This window comes from Centroberyx affinis, unplaced genomic scaffold, assembly GCF_046629955.1.
Source record: "Centroberyx affinis isolate AG114_WGS23_722 - 3 ecotype Tasmania unplaced genomic scaffold, CSIRO-AGI_Caff_v1 ptg004946l_1, whole genome shotgun sequence".
Lineage (NCBI taxonomy): Eukaryota > Metazoa > Chordata > Actinopteri > Beryciformes > Berycidae > Centroberyx > Centroberyx affinis.
Window position 1 is genome coordinate 1 of NW_027282428.1, and position 17500 is coordinate 17500.

Sequence of the window (17500 nt, forward strand, 5' to 3'; positions counted from 1 at the left end):
GGAAGAGAAGGGAGGGAAAGCAGAAATCGGAGCGAGTGGGCATAGGAGACAAACAGAGACAGTGCAAGGCGAGCTCTGGCTCTGGCCTGCTGCCACAGTTGCTCTTTGTTTTGTAGGAAAGAGTTGAACTGAAGTCACAAACAACCCCTCTCCCTCTCCTCCTCATCAACAGAAATGCACACACACACACACACACACACACACAGACACACACATGCGCAGTTTAAATTGGGTCTCTGTTGAGCTCTGCCTGCTTTACTATTCTATTTTCAGTCCCAATGGATACAGGCTGTATTCAGCCAGGAAATAGAAGCTTTCTGCTGTTGTTTCTATGGGTTTCTCTGGCCCCAGCGGAGCAGTGTTGTGACCCTAACATTCCTGATGCTTGTCTAACTAGTTAGGTTCTCCAGAGAAAAAGTAAGGGTTCCCACCCTAATTTTGCTGTAAAACTATACTCTCATCTAGTCTCCTCCTCTGACCCTCCCTCTAGTCCCCATCTCCCCTGTAAGTTTTATTTAATTGGTCTGAACTACCTTTCTTTAGGCTACTTCCTTCTCTAAGGCTTCTATCGTCGTAATTAAAGACCTATTACTTTCACTTGTGAATGAGGGGACACTGTGTGTGTGTGTGTGTGTGTGCGTAAGCGTGTGTGTGTGTGTGTGTGTGTGTGTGTGAGAGAGAGAGAGTGCATTGGGATAGGGGGGTGGGGGGAGGGCATGTCTGCATGTGTGGATAACATTGAGCATCACATGACCAGCTTGTTTTGGGTTGCATACTCCTCTCCAATATTTCTTCGCCCCCGCCTTCTCTCCCCCTCTCTCTCTCTCTCTCTCTCACTCTCTCTCTCTATCTCCCTCTCTCTTTCTAGTTCTGTTCTTCTTTCACTCCTCTCCTCTCCTCCCACGCTCCATCTCTACTTTCTCATCATAGAAAGAGATATCTATACTCCCACTGGGGATTGTTGTGATATCGAATCATATCTTGCTTTGTCCACTTCCATCCTTCCCACCCCACCCCCACCCCCACCCCCACCCCACCCCCTTCATGCAGCTTCCATCCCATTCTTTGCATGTGAGCTGAAGGCAGTGAGTCCTTACAGGAGGGGCTTCATGTGTGGCGACCCGAGCATCACCTATCCCTACCTGCACAGAGAGGCCATACCAGACGAATTACTCATCGCTGGAGGCATCATCATCACTGGCCTCACAGTGAGTAGAGCACATTCATCATCATCCTCATCATCATCATGTTGTTACAGTCAGTTCATCTGTATTCCCATTGCTCCATATGTCTCATCTTGTCAACCGGCCCTATGGTAAAGATGGTAAATGAATGGAATGTAAAATTGTCTGATATGAGGTTTATCACTGTCTCCATCCTCAGATCGCGCTTGGGGAATGTTACCGGGTGCGTTTCCGCGACGTCAGCTCCAAGGCCTTTATCAGGAATCTCTACGTCTCCTGTCTGTACAAGGAGCTGGGCTGCTTCCTGTTCGGCTGCTGTGTCGGCCAGTCGTTGACCAACATGGCCAAGCTGAGTGTGGGCCGGCTGCGGCCACACTTCCTGTCTGTGTGTGGCGTCACCTACGCGTCGCTCAACTGCACGCCTGGAACCTACGTTGCAACAGTGACGTGCCGCCAGCCGGACCACCGGCTGGAGGAGGAGGCCAGGTGTGTGTGTGTATGTCTGTGTTTGTGTCTGTATATGTATATGTACAGTATATGTATATGTTGTCTGTGTGTGTGTAAAGTTTGTGTGTTCTGACTCATTCTAAATACTAAATTCTTTTTAGGAAGTCCTTCTTCTCTGGCCATGCCTCCTTTGCGATGTACACCATGCTCTATCTAGCAGTAAGTATATTCTATCTGTACTATCACAATATACTAGGGATGGGTCATGATTTTTGAATTTTCGAATAGTCATTAAATTATAAAAAATCGAATAGTTTATGCAACTATCGTCTTGTCTTAAAAAGTATATTTTCATAGCTTGCTAGTAGTAAATAGCTATGGCTTGATTAGCCCCGAACCGGTCCTTCTCTCGTTTTGACGTTAAAACGAGAGAGCACACTCATCCCCCCTTCGAAGAATGGTCGAATAGTTCCCAGTGAATATCGAATAGTATTTTTTTGAATATCAAATAGTATTTTTGCTTGAAATGCCCATCCCTACAATATACTAACACAATATACTGTCTCTCCCAATTCCAATTACGCGTCTTTTCAAATATGCAACAAGGGAGGAAAACAGGGACCCATCATCAGTCCAGTATGCAGCAGAAAGCGAGAGAATGAAAGAGGAGAGGGAGAAAGAGAAGGACTGAAAGGAGAAATGGGCCGAACAGAGACAGCTTTGTTCTGCTCTGGGAGGAGTGTGACCTCCTCTCACTGCCTCACTGCTCTCTGCTATTGTGTGTGTGTGTGTGTGTGTGTGTGTGTGTGTGTATGTGTGTGTGCGCCCGCATGCTTGCATGCATGTGTATGCGAGTAACAAAGAGATCTTGGCTCTCTGTGTTCATGATTGCTTTCCCTAACTGTTAGCCCTCTTTATGCTACTAAAGGGCTCTATTACAGTTAGGGTGAGTAAAGGAAGAAGATGAAAAATGGAGTCAGAGACAGTGGGGAACAATTCACCCACAGGCACGAAACAGGATTGTTCATCTTCATTTTCATCATAACTTGACATCTTGGGAGACACAGTTGAGATTCTTCCAAAGCAGTGTATTAGATAAGCCTTAGTTATATAAAATGCACACAGCAGCCATATGAACACTCTGGGTAGGAAACTCTACCTGGAAGAGCACATAGCCTACAGTTGTGTACCAAGATGTACATCATTCAAACATTTATCATTTTACCGATTCTCCAATGAAAAACGTATTAGAAACAATTGGAGCTCAAGAATCCAAAGGGATACAGGTCCAGGTTTTAAAATATGTGGCCCATTAGCTACCAGAGGCAGCTAGTAGCTTACTAACTAAGCTAGCTTACGAACTTCCCTTCCAAATTCCATTGAAATTGTTATTGTTGTTCCTGAGTCTGCTAGCTAATTTGTTAGCTGTTAGGTCTGTCTGAAGTCCTCATGTGCTGAAGTAACACTAGCTTCATATCTTCATAGTAGCCTACAGTTTCCCACCCAAAGTGTTCAAAATGGCTGCGGTGTGAATAAGGTCAATTGCAAACAGAGTTATGTAAGTGACAATGTTTCTTTTGTTTTATCTACTAAATAATGTACCATGTGTTTGTTTCTGTCATGTAGTTTTACCTGCAGGCGCGGCTGACGTGGCGCGGGGCTCGGCTGCTGAGGCCTGCGCTGCAGTTCTTCCTGGTTCTGCTGGCGGTGTACACAGGTCTGACCCGCATTTCAGACTACAGACATCACCCGTCCGATGTACTAACTGGCTACATACAGGGAGCCCTCACTGCATACTGGGTGGTCAGTATACCGTTCTTGCTTGTTTTTTGTGTGTCAGTGTGTGTGCACATGTCAAAGTTTGTTAAAGTCTATGGGTGGGCATGCGTTGGTCTGACCAGTTTGTTGTTCACCTGTGTGTTTCCCAGGCCTTCCACATCTCGTCCATGTTTAAAAGCTCCAGTGCGGCTCTCTCTCCCAGCCAGGCCCTGGACAGCCCCCTGTCACCCCACCATACCATCTGCTAGACCTCACCAACTCCATGTGTATGTGATCCTACCACCTGTCTGTAGTCTGGTTTGCATAGACAGAGATTTGAATGTCAGATGTCAGACCATTTCCTGTGAAGTCAAATCACATACCTCAGTTTTCAGACAGACAGACAGACAGAGAGAAAGAGAGAGAGGGAGGGAGACAGAGAGGGAGAGAAAGAGAGAGAGACAGACCTCTTTCAGTGATCTTCAAGAGAAAGGGGGAGAGTAGAGCTATTTTGAATGATTCAGACATGTGGCTCAATAGAGAATACATATGTGATGGGAGAGAGGAAACTGTGCACTCTGCTTGGCTGGAGGCATTACTCGTCCTGAGATGAGATGATTGTAGCCTAAACACAGATCGACCACTAGCATTTCTAGAAGTCAACTGTAAATACATACAGATTTTGTACAACTCGTATTATACAGTAAAAGCACTTTTTGATTTACATATTAGTATTATATATTACCGTATTGTAATGATTTGGTACTTAGAATGTAATATATTTTATACAAAAAATGTAATATACATAAATATCTTGTAGCCGGTTTTGATGTTTGTACATAAACTCAGTGAATGTAACGGTGCTGAAGGAAAGCAACAATAGCGATAAAGCAACTCATTCTCTTAATGTGGTATAACATTAGATACCAATTATATAGGTATGTCTGAATGTTTCCGAGTGTCCCTCCATGTGTGTGTGCACCCTGGTGCAGAACCTCATATAGTTTACCGACGGCAGAATTAGCAACTGTGTAGACCATACAAATAATCCATGTTTGAAGAGTATTTGCTACTGTTTGCTCAGATGTTTGTACAATACCATGTATGTTGCTAGCATAACCTTCCAGTCCAAGAGCACACAGACCATTAAAGATGATGGTGATTTTTTTTTAACAGCTGCCTCTTTTAAATTCAATTACTCGGTCATTCCAAAATGCTAACTGCTGGTGTATATTGTGGGTATAAAATGTAAAAAAACAAAACAACAGATGACTATACCCTCTAAAATGGAACTGTTTTTTAAGTAAATAGCTAAATGTAGCTAACAATTTCAATTATAGTAATAGTTTTTGTTTTATGCCAGCTATAATTTTTATGCCAGTTATCATCGCTTAAGGGAATATTTCACTGAATGAAGCTCTTCATGTCTTCCTTTCATCTGAAATTAGATCCTCTGTTCCTCTGTCTCGGCATGCCACAGTATTTATTATTCTGGCTGCTGTCTTATTCAGTGCCTTTCCTTCCTCTCTTCATCATATGCCTCATCAGTATCTCAGTCTTACCCCCCCCACCCCTCTGTTCCACTGGATATATTCCTCCTTTTTCTAAATCCCTCCATGTCTCTGTACAGTGATACAAACAGAAAGACAGACACATTAGTTTCACATGTTTACTTGAACTTCAATAGCAATACAAGACAATCAGAACACTTCAGGGTCAATATGTACAAGGATCTCAGGATCGCAGAAAAGTTCTGAGGTTTATATGATCGGTTCTGGAGTCAAGAGTTCTGTTGCTATGGCAAACGCCAAGGCAACGTGTTCCATCACCAACAGTCAGTGGCAGGGGGCAGAGGTTTTGGTCTTGATGTGAATGGGATTGGTCAAGAGTTCAAAATCAGCAGGAGGGGTGTGTGTGTAAGGGGCCCCCCATTGATATTGATAAAATGCTCCACTGTGATACGTTATTTATACAAGAATGATGTATATACACACACGTGCGCGCACACACACACTTACACACACACACGCATACACACACACGCATGCTCACCCATCCACACGCACGCACACACGCACACACTTCAGCACTTTCCTCCTACAGTATGTATCCTTGTAAAGCCACTATAAAGTCATGCAAATGTTCTTTGAAAGGATTTTTTGGCAACACACAAGTGCTTCTTTGACACACTGTTTGCTTGCTACAGGGAAGGGCAACACCCAGCCGATGAACCAATAGAAACTTAGACAATGGGCCAATAAGGATAAAGCACCGATGAGACGGGAAGACACAGTAGGGTTTAGGAAAGAGGGGAGAGGGAGAGGACCAGACAGAGAGAGAGGAGAGTTATAAATGGATCACAGTCTTAGAAAAGTAACAAAACATGAAAAGGGGGAAGTCTCGTGGTGATCGGGAGATAGAAGCAGGAAGGAGCCATCATTAACATCGTCACTATTATCATCATTACCATCATCATCGTCATTATTATCCTTATCCTCTTCATCACTGTGTTAAACATCATCATCGTCATCATTATTTTCATCAGCTTCCTCATCATTATTTATCATTATCACCATCTTCCTCCTCCTCCCTGGTTTCTATGCCCCGATCACCACCGCCCTAGTCACAGGCTCGTCACCCGCTGCATCTGTCCATCGTCTCCCTCAGACGTTGGCTCTGCTGTGTACACCGCCTCCCCATTGGCTGCCAGCGGCGGGGGCTGGTAGAAGGTCTGCAAGTGATTGGGCCGCGGGCCCAGAGGGGGCCGGCCCAGGCTGTAGGGCAGTTCCAGGGCGGGCCGCTGGGGCTGGCCAGTGGGGCTTACCTCTTCGTGACCTTCGGGGCTGCTGTCAGGGTAAGAGAGGGTCGGGGGGGAGGTCCGGGTGTAGAAGCGAGGAGGAGAACTGCTTCGGCTGTACACCTGGGGAGAGTGGCGGGAGTAGAGATTGTTGGGAGGCGAGTTAGTGTCTCGTGGAGCGAAGATATTGGTTGGGGGAGAGCTTCGTGGGAAGATACTGAGCGGCGGCGAGCGGCGATCTCCGGGGTAGAGCGGGGAGGGGTTGGAATCTCTGGCGTAGATAGGTGAGGAGTCAGGGTCGAGGTCAAGATCAGGGGTCAAAGGCAGAGCAAAGCTGTCGGAATCGTCTGGGTCACCATGGTAGCGAAGAGACCCTCTCTCTTTCCCTCTTTTCCATCCGTCTAGCCCGCCATCTTTGCTCTCAAAGAGGAAGGATTCCTCCCTGTCTATATCTATTCCCCCTCTCCATACATCCAGTGCCCTGTCCTTCTGTTTCACATTCTCATTCTCTCGTTCAATCCCCGCTCTCCATCCTTCCCTGTCCTTTAAAAACAAGGATTCTTCTTTCTCTCTCTCCATCCCACCTCTCCATCCATCAATCCCAAAATCTTTCTTCTGAGTTATAAACGTCTCCTCCTGCTCTGCCTCCGCCCCTCCCCGCCATACCTCCATCCTTCCATCTCTCTTCTCCAAAAGAAGGGGCTCCTCCCTCCCTCTCTCCATCCCACCTCTCCATTCTTCCATCTCTCCATCTCTCTTCTGAGAGAGAAACGACTCATCCCTCTCTCGCTCGGCTCCTCCCCTCCATTCCTCCATAATTCCATCCCTTTTCAAGAGAAATGTCTCTTCCTTCTCTCTGTCCTGGCCTCCTCTCCATCCTTCTATGTTTGCCTCCCTCTGTTTCATCAGCAGCGGTTCTTCCAGAGCCTTGTAGAGGGGCTCAGACTCCTGGGGGGGAGGGGGAGGAGGAGGGGGCAGGGGCCTGTCCCGGTAACGTTCCCTCTCCCTGTCTCTCTCTCTGTCTCTCTCTGTCCCTCCACTCGACTCCACTGCACTGCGGTGGCGGGACAGTGTGCCAGGGGTGCGGCTGAGCGTGGAGTAGGGTCGGGCCTGAACGTCAGGGGGACGCGCTTGTTGCCTGTCCTGGAGTCCGCGGCGACCCAGAGTGCCCTGCAACTGTGACCTTTCCCCGTCCTTAAGCTGCTCACGAGACTCGGCGTCTCCAGGAACGCGCGTGTGTGACCAGCCGTCCTGTAAGCGCGGCGTCGTAGCGTGATCTTGTCCGCGTGCTGTGGCATGTGTTTCAGGGTCTTGTGTCTGGTGCCTCGTGTGTGTCCAACCCTCTTGCGTGTTGTGCCGTGTGTGTGTCTGCATGGTGGCAGCCCAGCCCTCCTGGGGATGCTGCGAGTGTCGAGTCAGTGTGGCAGTGTGAGTGAGAGCTGGCCTGTCGTGGTGGTGAGGCCTCGCCAGGCTGCCGTAGCGCTCGGGGGGAACGGGCATGGGAACCTGGGGCCTCAGGTTGCTCTGCACCAGCTCCGAGATGATCATCTTCTCCAGTGCCGCCGCGTCAGACAGGTTCCTGCGCATTCCAGTGGCGCTGCCCAGATCTGTAGCTCCGTGGGGGGTGAGAAGGGCCGGGGAGACGTCATCCCCTCCCATCCCGACTCCCCCCTCTCTCAGAAGGTCGGTGCTGCCCACCACCCCGGCTCGGGACCCAGGTCCGGCTCCCAGACCGTGCAGGGTGAAGGTGTTGGGGGTGTAGCCCCCGTTGAGACACACACTGTCTAACCCACAGGACTCCTGGCTCTGGGACACAACGCCCTCTGTTAGAAGGAACAGGTAGATGTCAGTCACAGGAGGACAGGTATACCATAAAAAGTGCAAATCACTTGAAAAAGATTTACATGAGTGAACTTATGAATGAATGGGCAGAGATTTAGGAGTTCATGGGCACACTGAGGGCCCCTGGCAATACCAAGAAGATTTGGGTAATAACAACATTCTTTGATGAAATGTTATATAGTCACATGGAAGAGATGTACGTTATATGTATGTCTTCATGATCTATGCATAGTTACTGTGTGCACATTTAATGCACAGATATGCTCTATGAATTGAACCACAGTACACAAGGAAGTGGCGCTCAATGATCTGAGAGTGAGCACAATAAAGGAGAGCTCATACTCTGCTTGTTTCTGAAGGTTCCTATTGGTCCACGTTAAGACAGAGAGACAGAAAGGGAAAGGGGCAAAAAACAGTCAAAAAGACACACAAACATTTCAAGGTCCAAAACTCAAAATGTTACACTACACTGGCATAAAACGCGCACTGTGACTGAAAATTTTGTGTTACACAAACAGAAAAACAGCAAACTGCACACACATTTGTTTGGTCGTAGGTAAGAGGACAGTCACAGATACAAACACACAGAGGACAGGGTAGAGAAAAATAGACACAAAAGTATAGAGTGCGAGTGGCAGAGAGAGCTGTAGTGAAGTGTACCAGTAGAGGTGAAGGGTTGATTATATCCCTGGGCCAGCAGAGTGTCGTAAGGAGAGGCTCCAGGATGGGTCTGCAACACTGGATTAGTCAGGAAATGGTTCCCCAAAGCAGCTGGAGAGGGAGAGGGAGATAAAATACAAACAACAACCATAACAAATAAATGTCAAATTCTTGAAAGATTAAATGATAGCATTAAGAATGTGAGAAAAAAGAGAAGTAGAATAAAAAATGGATTGTGATCTTTACCTCGGTTAAGTGTAGGAGTATTGTTAACATCTGCAGCGATGAAGGACGATTCGGTCTGTCTGCGAACAGTGTCATTCCACATCCTCCTAATACGACTCTGGAACAGATAAATTACACACAGGATCAAAATGCACTTGGAGAGAGAGAGAGCGGGAGAAAGAGCGAGAGAGAGAGAGACATATTGTACTGTACCTGTCTGTTAGCAGTGGCCCTGCGACCCTGGCTGCTGCTGTAGCGGCTGTTGGAGCGCAGGGCGGCGCCCTTCACTGAGTCAGGAGAGCTGGAGGAGGAGGAGCCGCAGCACTGGGAGAGACGCAGGCATCGGCCATAGTCCTTCTGGCCCTACACACAACATTTACATACATAACACATTTGTATAGTGTGGAAGAAAATTTAACATACATGTATGAACTGTAACCCTTGTGCCATAACTTTCTGTGACTGAGGTCTTGTTATCAGAGTGGCTCCTGGATGTCCCCGAGATGTCTGTGGAAGCCCTAACTTATCTGTTCTAATGTCAGCACACCCTGTACATCCTTGGAAGATACGGTGCATAAAAGACTGGTCAATTCTATTCTCCTTTGAAGAAGTGTATGGGGCATCCTGTTGCGTACATCTCTTCCTCTTCGAAGACTCCTCTTTAATAAATATATTCAACTAAGACGAACCTCTGACTCAAGAACCTTTTTCCTCTACATATAGCCAAGATACTTAAGTATAAAGACAGACACTTAAGAAACAACACACACACACACACACAGTGACACACACACACACACACACAGACCCACCTTCCTGGCGAGGGTGCAGTGCAGTATAGTGATGAGCAGGCCCTGGGCTGTGTTGAGGGAGGAGAAGAGGTAAGCCAGGAGTAGAGACGGGGCAGAGAGGAAGACCAGGCCGGAGGACCAGGTCACACTCTGCAGGAAGAGGAGGGTGAGGGAGCCCACTGCCCACGCCCTGGTGAGACCGCAGGAGGAAGACAGTAGATGGGATTAAAAAGAGGAGTGAGGCAGAAGGGAAGGGGAGACAGAAATACAGTTTGTTCTGAGAGCTTCAGGGCCGCATTATCCATGCATTCCATTTTACCTTTTTTTTGTTTCTCTACGACTCGATTTAACTGAAAAGTCAAAGCTACTGAATCAAAATTAACCTCTTTATTCCTAGATCTACCCATGATTTCCCAAAACAGATCAGCATGGGTCTGCGATACTGACCTAAGGTTGTCGTGGCGACTGGAGTCTGGCTTCAGGGCAGCGGAGCTGTGCATCTTATGGAGGGTCATCACCAAGACAACCAGGTTCAGCTGAGGTCAAATAAATTCAAACATCAGATATTGTATTGTATAACATATACTTAATAATAATCACTCAACACAATGCTATTATAGGTGGAACTGATTGTAATATAAAATATATTAAAGGATTGTAATGTTTTTTTGGAATTACTGTATGTGAGTATAAAGTCTCACCGTTATTATGACAGCTACAGGTCCTAGGAAACTCCAGATGAAGTAATTGTCTGTCCGTAGCCAGCATCTACATACACACACACACACACACACACACACACACACACACATGTGCGCACACACATTCGCATACACACAAATCACAGGAAAATTGAGACATCTAAAATAACAAAGTCAGTCTGGTAGCTGACACAAGAATATACATAGGCCAGTAACTGTACTCATCTACAAATATACAAACACACAAGCAGGTATACCTGCATGCACGCACGCTCTGTGCGCACACACACACACACGCACGCACGCACGCACACACACACACACACACACACACACACACACACACACACACACACACACAGACACACACAGACACACATAGCTCCACCTACGCAGTGTTTGAGCCATAGCCCCTGAAGTCTATGGCCGCGGACACGGCCACCACCAGCCCAGGAATAGAGTAGCCACACAGGTAGAAATACTTCCTCCTGGAGTTCCGTCCCTCAAATACCTCCCGCTGCAGCAGGTACAGTTCCACCCCCTCCAGACACAACCAGCAAAACACTGACAGCAGGGAGAAGTGCAGCAGGCCAGCAATGATGGAGCACGCTACCTGGAAATGTGGATAGCGAGGGAGAGTGCAAAACACGGAGATAGTGAGACAGAACATGATGCAAAAGTAGCAACAAAGGAACAACCCATAACAGTCATGTCAACATTTGTACAAACTATTTAGCAAAAAACACAAAGAGCACAAAGAATATGACCTTACATTGGGGTGCAAATGTTTTAAAAATACCACAATAATACACTAGGTAACATACAGCATCAGCCTATCCTACTACTCCACTCTACTCAACTGCTCTTCTACTCTGGATTAGTCCAGTATCACAACACTCACTGTGAATTGGGTCTTGTTGGCACCAACAAGGAAAAGCAGCTCAGTGATGAGGAGGTTGGCCCACAGATTGCAGTGGATACTGCTGTGGTCTGTGTGCCATGGTGCCCCCTGGCAGCACAGGGTGGTAAGGCAGGTGGCCAAACACACCAGGGCTACTGAGATGCCCACCCAGGAGACCACATAGACCAGCAGCTCTTCCACACCCACCCCCGACTGGCAAGGAGAGGAGAAAAGAAATAATTAAACAGTGAGTTATGAACATGAAGAGTACATGTATGGATGTAGGCACACGTGTTGACGCAGGTTTGTGGGGATATGTGGGTGCATCTTGTGGTGTGATGTGTGTGCATATACTGTATATGTGTATGTGTATGTCTGTATGTGTGTGTATGTGTGTGTGCGTCACATAACTTCTATTCAAAGGAATTAAATCGCACTTAACAAAGAGAACATCTTCCAACACTTAATTGAATTTCACGGCAGACAAAACACCCTCAGGCCTTCATCCGTCTCTCTCTTAAAGCTACAATCTGCAATTGATGCATCGCCCCAACCTGTGCTTACACATTAAGTTGAGAAGGTGGTGGGGCAAAGTGCAACAGCAAAGCCTCCAGGTGAGCATATAAGGATGGTGGCAGGGTGCCTATGGTGACAGAGGTTGGATTTGGATTGGAGACAGATAAATTGAAGTTGGAAACTGACCATCTACAAAGATTACGTCAGCAGTAATGATGTCAGACTCTACATCTACTCTACTGATCCTCCACCTACAATTAAGAAACGGCACACGGAAAAGAAACCAGTGCATGACCGTTCCTGGCACCGGTTCAATGTTGGCTAAGCATTTATCAAATGGGCTACGTACACACTGCCAGAATTTGGTAGTGACAACCAAATTTATGAATGAGAGTGAATGCATATATGTATGGTACACATTGGAGCAGAGCGGAGTAAAATTACTAGACTATATACGGGCAATGGGAGTCACACCTCTGATCTTGCGATAGCTGTAAATAATGTCTGTAACCTGTCACAATAATGTTTACTTCAGACCAATAAGGCAGCGGCTATCATCACCTGTGTTTTCAGTTTACTTGGCACCAGTAACACCAGTAACCAGAGGCGTCAATTTATCCATAAGATCTTAATAAACCGACAGTGGCATCATATTCTCATCGTATTCTTTTTCTCCAACTTGATACTTTTAAGTGGTTTTCAGAGACTTAATTGCATTGTTTTGCACCATCAGCACAGAAATAATGTCAAACACCCTCTGGTTTCTTTAGGTAGCTACTTAATAACAATTTTGTCTCGGAATTTTTTCAAATGAACAAAGAGGGTGGAAGGGACCATTATGTAATCTAAGGACCGTTGCTTAATAATTAGTTGTACAGCGTGAATTCTGGCACATACTATGCAGACTAACCGCATCCGCAATCAATATCAGTAGTCAATACCTGAATTTTTCAGGTAGTGAATGCAGCTGTCTCTTTCCTTAATAATCAAACTGTGTGTGAACTTCACAGGATTAAACACTCCAATGACAAATGGCAACCGAGAGCACTACTCCAAAAGGTTTTCCATTGATCAAGAGCTAGCTACAGTCTTGCTACACTAATAAGTGAAGTTTTGATTAGCATTACCATGCTAGTTAGCATCAGTATGCTAGCTAGCCAGCAAGGTTAGCTTTTGCTAATAACATATTTTATGTTGTAATTCCTCTTGCACAGCCGCAAGAGGGTGCACATGAACAGAAACTGAGCAAAAATCATGGGCTTTAGCTTTAAATCGCCATTTTGTCTTCCATGAAACTGATTAGTGAATTGTTGTGTGTGTTACTTACAGCAGGTTGCTGGTATGTCATGAGGACAGCATAGCTGGACAGATGGTTGCAGGCGCAGGTAGTGTGTGTGTTGTTGGTGTGTAACAGGCGACAGCCCTGTGTAGACCACCTGCCACTCCCAGAAGCCCCTGATCCATTCCAGAAAGAACAGTTGGGGCCAAAGTGGTTCTCCAGCTGTGGAGACACACACACACACACACACACACACACACGGAAACGCCTTAGTTAGGAATTTGCATTCTAATTCAATTCTGAAGTGAAATCATTGTAGTTTCAACACACCTGCAGGTGTCTGAGAGTGAAGATCACAGGTTCGGAGAGGTAGACTCTGTTGGAACCTCTATGGACGGAGGCAGAGATGACATGGGAGTTGACCACCAGGCTCCTCCCCCTGACCTCTGACCCCTGGCCCAACCCCAGCCCCAGCCCCAGCCCCAGCCGCAGAGTCGAGTTCTGGGTGGTCAGGAAGGAGCCCAGGTTCTTATAGAGAGACAGGACCAACTTCACCTGGCCTGGAGACGAAACAACAGAGGGGAGAATGACATGGTAAAGAGAGGGGTAAAAAGTATACATTTCTTTCATTATTTCTATACTTTTTTTTCATCCCAAATGAGAAATTTAGTGTGTTATACTGAGACTCATTTAAAGATTGTTCTGATTTCTGTGGTGTGGAGACACACCAGGAGTACTCCCATAACCCATTTTTGGTCCAACCCATGGTTTAAGATAACAGACCATACAGAATATTGAGATACAAAGAGGTGGCGGTGCAGTATGGTGTGTGCCACAGACCGTTGTTGCTATACTGTTGCAGGGCCAGCGCTGAAATTTGTAGAATACTGTCGCTGTCGTAGGAGTGAGGGAACGTCAGGTCCTGTATGTCTGCTTCTGTATTCAATACATACACCTCCAGATCTGTGTATGAACGGACACACACACACAGAGACACACACAAACACAGAGACACACATGCACACGCACAGATGAGTTGCTAAATTCCACAAAACATTGAGTTACACAGCTAAGAAACAGGCACAAAAGCCACGTACCAACATTAGCTGCCCTGTCACTGAAACGGCCTTCATAAAGATTGTTAGCCAATAGAAATGCTCCTTTCTCTATTGCATCTAGTAGCAGTGATGCAGAGCGCGACTGGTCAGCATTGCTCATATCAGCCCAGGAAACCAGAGCCTCAAGACCCAACAGGTTATCAACTGTTTGAACGACCGCCTGAGAGTGAGAGAGAGAGAAAGCGAAAGAGACAGAGAGAGAGAGAGAAAGGGAGAGAAAGAGGTAAATATTTTTTGCTTTTCTTACTAATAGTCCTCCTTCTCCTACTCTCCAACTGCTATTACTACTGCTACTAATAAAAAGAATAATAAAACAAGGCTGTCTGTCTGTCTGTCTGTCTATCTATCTATCTCTCTTTCTCTATAACAGCCACTCTACCAGAGTCTCATAGTTTACCTGAACATAAGCTCTACATGTGCGTTCCCTCTTCTGCAGCTGAAAGGGAGAAAAACATCAGACGTCTGTTGTTAGAATCATCATCACTGACATTTCCGCTTTCATTTCCAGGAAAGGTCAAGTACAGATCCATATCGACAGCGGGAACAATATACCTTGTTGTAATTGCGTGCTGCCGATTCTTTATTGGCCGGTCTCAAGGCCTGGAGCTGGGAGTCCAGAATGTCCAATAGCTGCTCAATTAGCTTGACTGACATGCTGACATCACCGGCGTAGACCCGCCCCCGGGTCAGGTTGACCAACTCCCCAGCGATGTTGGCTGCATTCTCCCCGCTCTTAATCTGGAGGGGGGTGGGGGTGTTTATAATGTCAAACATTTTGACATTTAAGAGAGAACTGCTTGCTGACTGGCTTTGGGGCATTTGCACAGCGTGTGTATTTATGTGTGTGTGTATGAGTGTGTGTGTGTGTGTGTGTGTGACTAACCTTCTGCGCGATCTGGCTGACCCAGGGAGAGGTGCAGTTGGAAAGGTCAGGCCCTCTGGAGCTCCATCCCACTGGAGACAACATGCACTGATAGGAGGCTATACCTGGAGAGACAGACGCAGAGACAGGTAGACAGAAATAGTGAAAAAGAGAGGTGTTTGTGTGTGTGTGTGTCTGTGTGTGTGTGTGTGGAGGATAGAGAGAGTACTGTTTTACCTGAGGTGGTTTGTCACCTCTGTCTCTCCCTGCGCTTCTTTTCTCATGCATCTTTAAGTATAAGACACCCCTTTTTCAGTTATAAACATGATTTAAGATAAGATTACTCCCCCGATGTAATCAACACCTCAGAGCTAAGCCCGTGTCCGAGCCATGCAACGTGATTGGGCCGGGGCAAAATGCACCACAGCCTCATCTGCATAATCTGCATAACAGGTTTTCCTCAGAGGCAGAGAAATGCACAGGGAAAGGAAAAGGTGATAAACAATCCCACCTCCCTATATAACACAGCCTCTCTCTCTCTTTCTCTCTCTCTCACTTTCTCTCTGTCTCATCTGGAGGCAAGTTCAAAGAGAGGACATCCGACTATATTTCAAAGGGAAACGAGATCCAGACACACACATGCAAATACCACATACACACACACACATACACACATACACACACACACACATGCAGAAGGGCAGAGAACAGAAAAACAAAAAAGCATATGCAAGTGAAAACATGATCCAATTTACTGTACAAATTTAAAACAGTAAAATCACATGCCCACACTATTACCTACCCACTACACACACACACACACACACACACTTACCCAGCGACCCTTTAGGGCAGGGCCTCTCCACCGTCTCTCCCTTCAGGGTGGGGGGCCATTGCACCCCTCGCGCCACCCGGCCCTCGCACCCCCCCACCTGGCCGGGACCCCCAGGAGCCAAGGGGACACGCAGAGGGGGGCGTGGGGTCAAAGGGACCATAGCTGTGATCGGACGCTGGTCGAAGGGCCCTCGGTTGATGACGCCTATAGGGTGAGACGCTGAGGGCCGCACAGGGGCCAGGGCTACGGTGGCCGTGTAGGAGCGTACCGTGGTCATCAGAGAGGAGAGGGGACCTGGGTGGGACGCAATCACTATTGATTCTCTAGCATCATCACGAATATACTTCTAAACACTACGGATTGGATGATATATCAAAATTCAATATATGGCAATACAAAAATGCTCAACAGACCTTTGGTGGGTGGTGGAGGTGTGAACTGCAGGGGGTATCTCAGCACGTAGTAGTTATTCCACACATACAGCTGGTTGTCTCTGGGGTTGTAGTCTATGGAGGAGATGTACTGGTACGGGTTGGGGAAGGGAATCTGAACCGGCAGCTCCTGGCCGCGGCTGGTGTCGTAGGCGTACACCACCATGTCGCCGCTGACCCGGCCCTCCGTCTGCCCCTCGTCATCCTGGAAGACGGAGCGCACGGCGTAGAGCACGCCGCACGCCATGAAGGCGTTGCTGGCCCCGCGTTTGTCGAAGCCCGTGGCCCACGTACCCTCGAAGCGCAGGGTGTACGGGTTCACCTGGAGAACAGGGCAGACACATGGAGGAAGAGAGGACTCGATCAGCAGAACGCCCTTCCTCCTGCACTCCTTCCCTCCCAACTTCCAGCCATCCATCTTTCCCCTCTTTCCACCTCTCCTACCTGGCTGACCACGATGCGTCCGTTGTTGGCCTCGGTAGAGTAGATGACCCAGAGGCCGTTCTCGTCCACCGCCAGATCGATGTCTGACTTCCCTCCCCAGCGGTAGGGCGAGGTGTCATGGTAGTTTGCGTTGACCACCACCGCTTCACCGCTCTTGATGCGTGTCCGCAGGTCATACTTGACCAGGTTGCGCGTTCGCTCCTTGTTGTAAAATACGGCGCCATCATACACCACAAAGCCTGTACCGTCCACACGGCTGGGCAACCTAAGGCCACAAAAGAACAAGAGTGAGTGATGAAATATGTAGACTCTGTGCCCCAGGCTTGGGTTCAATTCATTTTAAATTTAGGAGGATGATTTTTGGCAAACTTCTGGCATGCAAACATTCTCCATATCCAGGAAAGAAATAATAGAGATTTTCTGGCCTCTCATTGGCAAGTTAATTGTTGTTTCTATTTCCATTTTGGATGAATTGAACTGAAAGTCAATTGACACTAGCTCTGATACACACCCACCCACACACACACACACACACACACACACACACACACACACTCACATGCACACGTCACTCACTTGTAGGTGGTGGTGACTCTGTTCTGGCGGTAGTCGTCCCAGGTGGCATACTCATACAGCACCTCTGTCCTATAGGGCGTCCATGGCATGACATACAGCCTATCACCGGCCTGCAGCGGGTCCTTACACCATG

At 47.3% G+C, this 17500-nt stretch overlaps 2 protein-coding genes across 2 annotated transcripts in view; one reads left to right on the top strand and one right to left on the bottom strand.

Annotated features, from left to right (window-relative positions):
* The first annotated feature begins 1055 nt into the window (after window positions 1–1055).
* On the top strand, window positions 1056–4562 carry LOC139666345 (phospholipid phosphatase 3-like). The gene is made up of 5 exons (XM_071545531.1): window positions 1056–1208; window positions 1384–1670; window positions 1793–1850; window positions 3258–3434; window positions 3560–4562. The coding sequence occupies exons 1-5, from the start codon at window positions 1110–1112 to the stop codon at window positions 3656–3658; spliced, it is 720 nt and encodes a 239-aa protein (XP_071401632.1). The 5' UTR covers window positions 1056–1109; the 3' UTR covers window positions 3659–4562.
* Window positions 4563–6012: 1450 nt separating this feature from the next.
* The window catches only part of LOC139666347 (adhesion G protein-coupled receptor L1-like), a 16448-nt gene continuing 4960 nt past the window's right edge, over window positions 6013–17500 (bottom strand). Inside the window, exons 5-25 of the mRNA XM_071545532.1 lie at window positions 17368–17500; window positions 16792–17056; window positions 16330–16669; window positions 15917–16210; window positions 15103–15206; window positions 14772–14957; window positions 14617–14655; window positions 14199–14379; window positions 13942–14064; window positions 13432–13661; window positions 13150–13323; window positions 11307–11519; window positions 10798–11018; window positions 10406–10472; window positions 10152–10240; window positions 9726–9894; window positions 9127–9276; window positions 8935–9031; window positions 8689–8799; window positions 8371–8391; window positions 6013–8009 (exon numbers count right to left, since the gene is read on the bottom strand). The exon at window positions 17368–17500 is cut by the window's right edge and continues 75 nt beyond it. Coding sequence (XP_071401633.1) covers window positions 6013–8009; window positions 8371–8391; window positions 8689–8799; window positions 8935–9031; window positions 9127–9276; window positions 9726–9894; window positions 10152–10240; window positions 10406–10472; window positions 10798–11018; window positions 11307–11519; window positions 13150–13323; window positions 13432–13661; window positions 13942–14064; window positions 14199–14379; window positions 14617–14655; window positions 14772–14957; window positions 15103–15206; window positions 15917–16210; window positions 16330–16669; window positions 16792–17056; window positions 17368–17500 — 5204 coding nt within the window. The remainder of the gene's footprint in view (window positions 8010–8370; window positions 8392–8688; window positions 8800–8934; window positions 9032–9126; window positions 9277–9725; window positions 9895–10151; window positions 10241–10405; window positions 10473–10797; window positions 11019–11306; window positions 11520–13149; window positions 13324–13431; window positions 13662–13941; window positions 14065–14198; window positions 14380–14616; window positions 14656–14771; window positions 14958–15102; window positions 15207–15916; window positions 16211–16329; window positions 16670–16791; window positions 17057–17367) is intronic.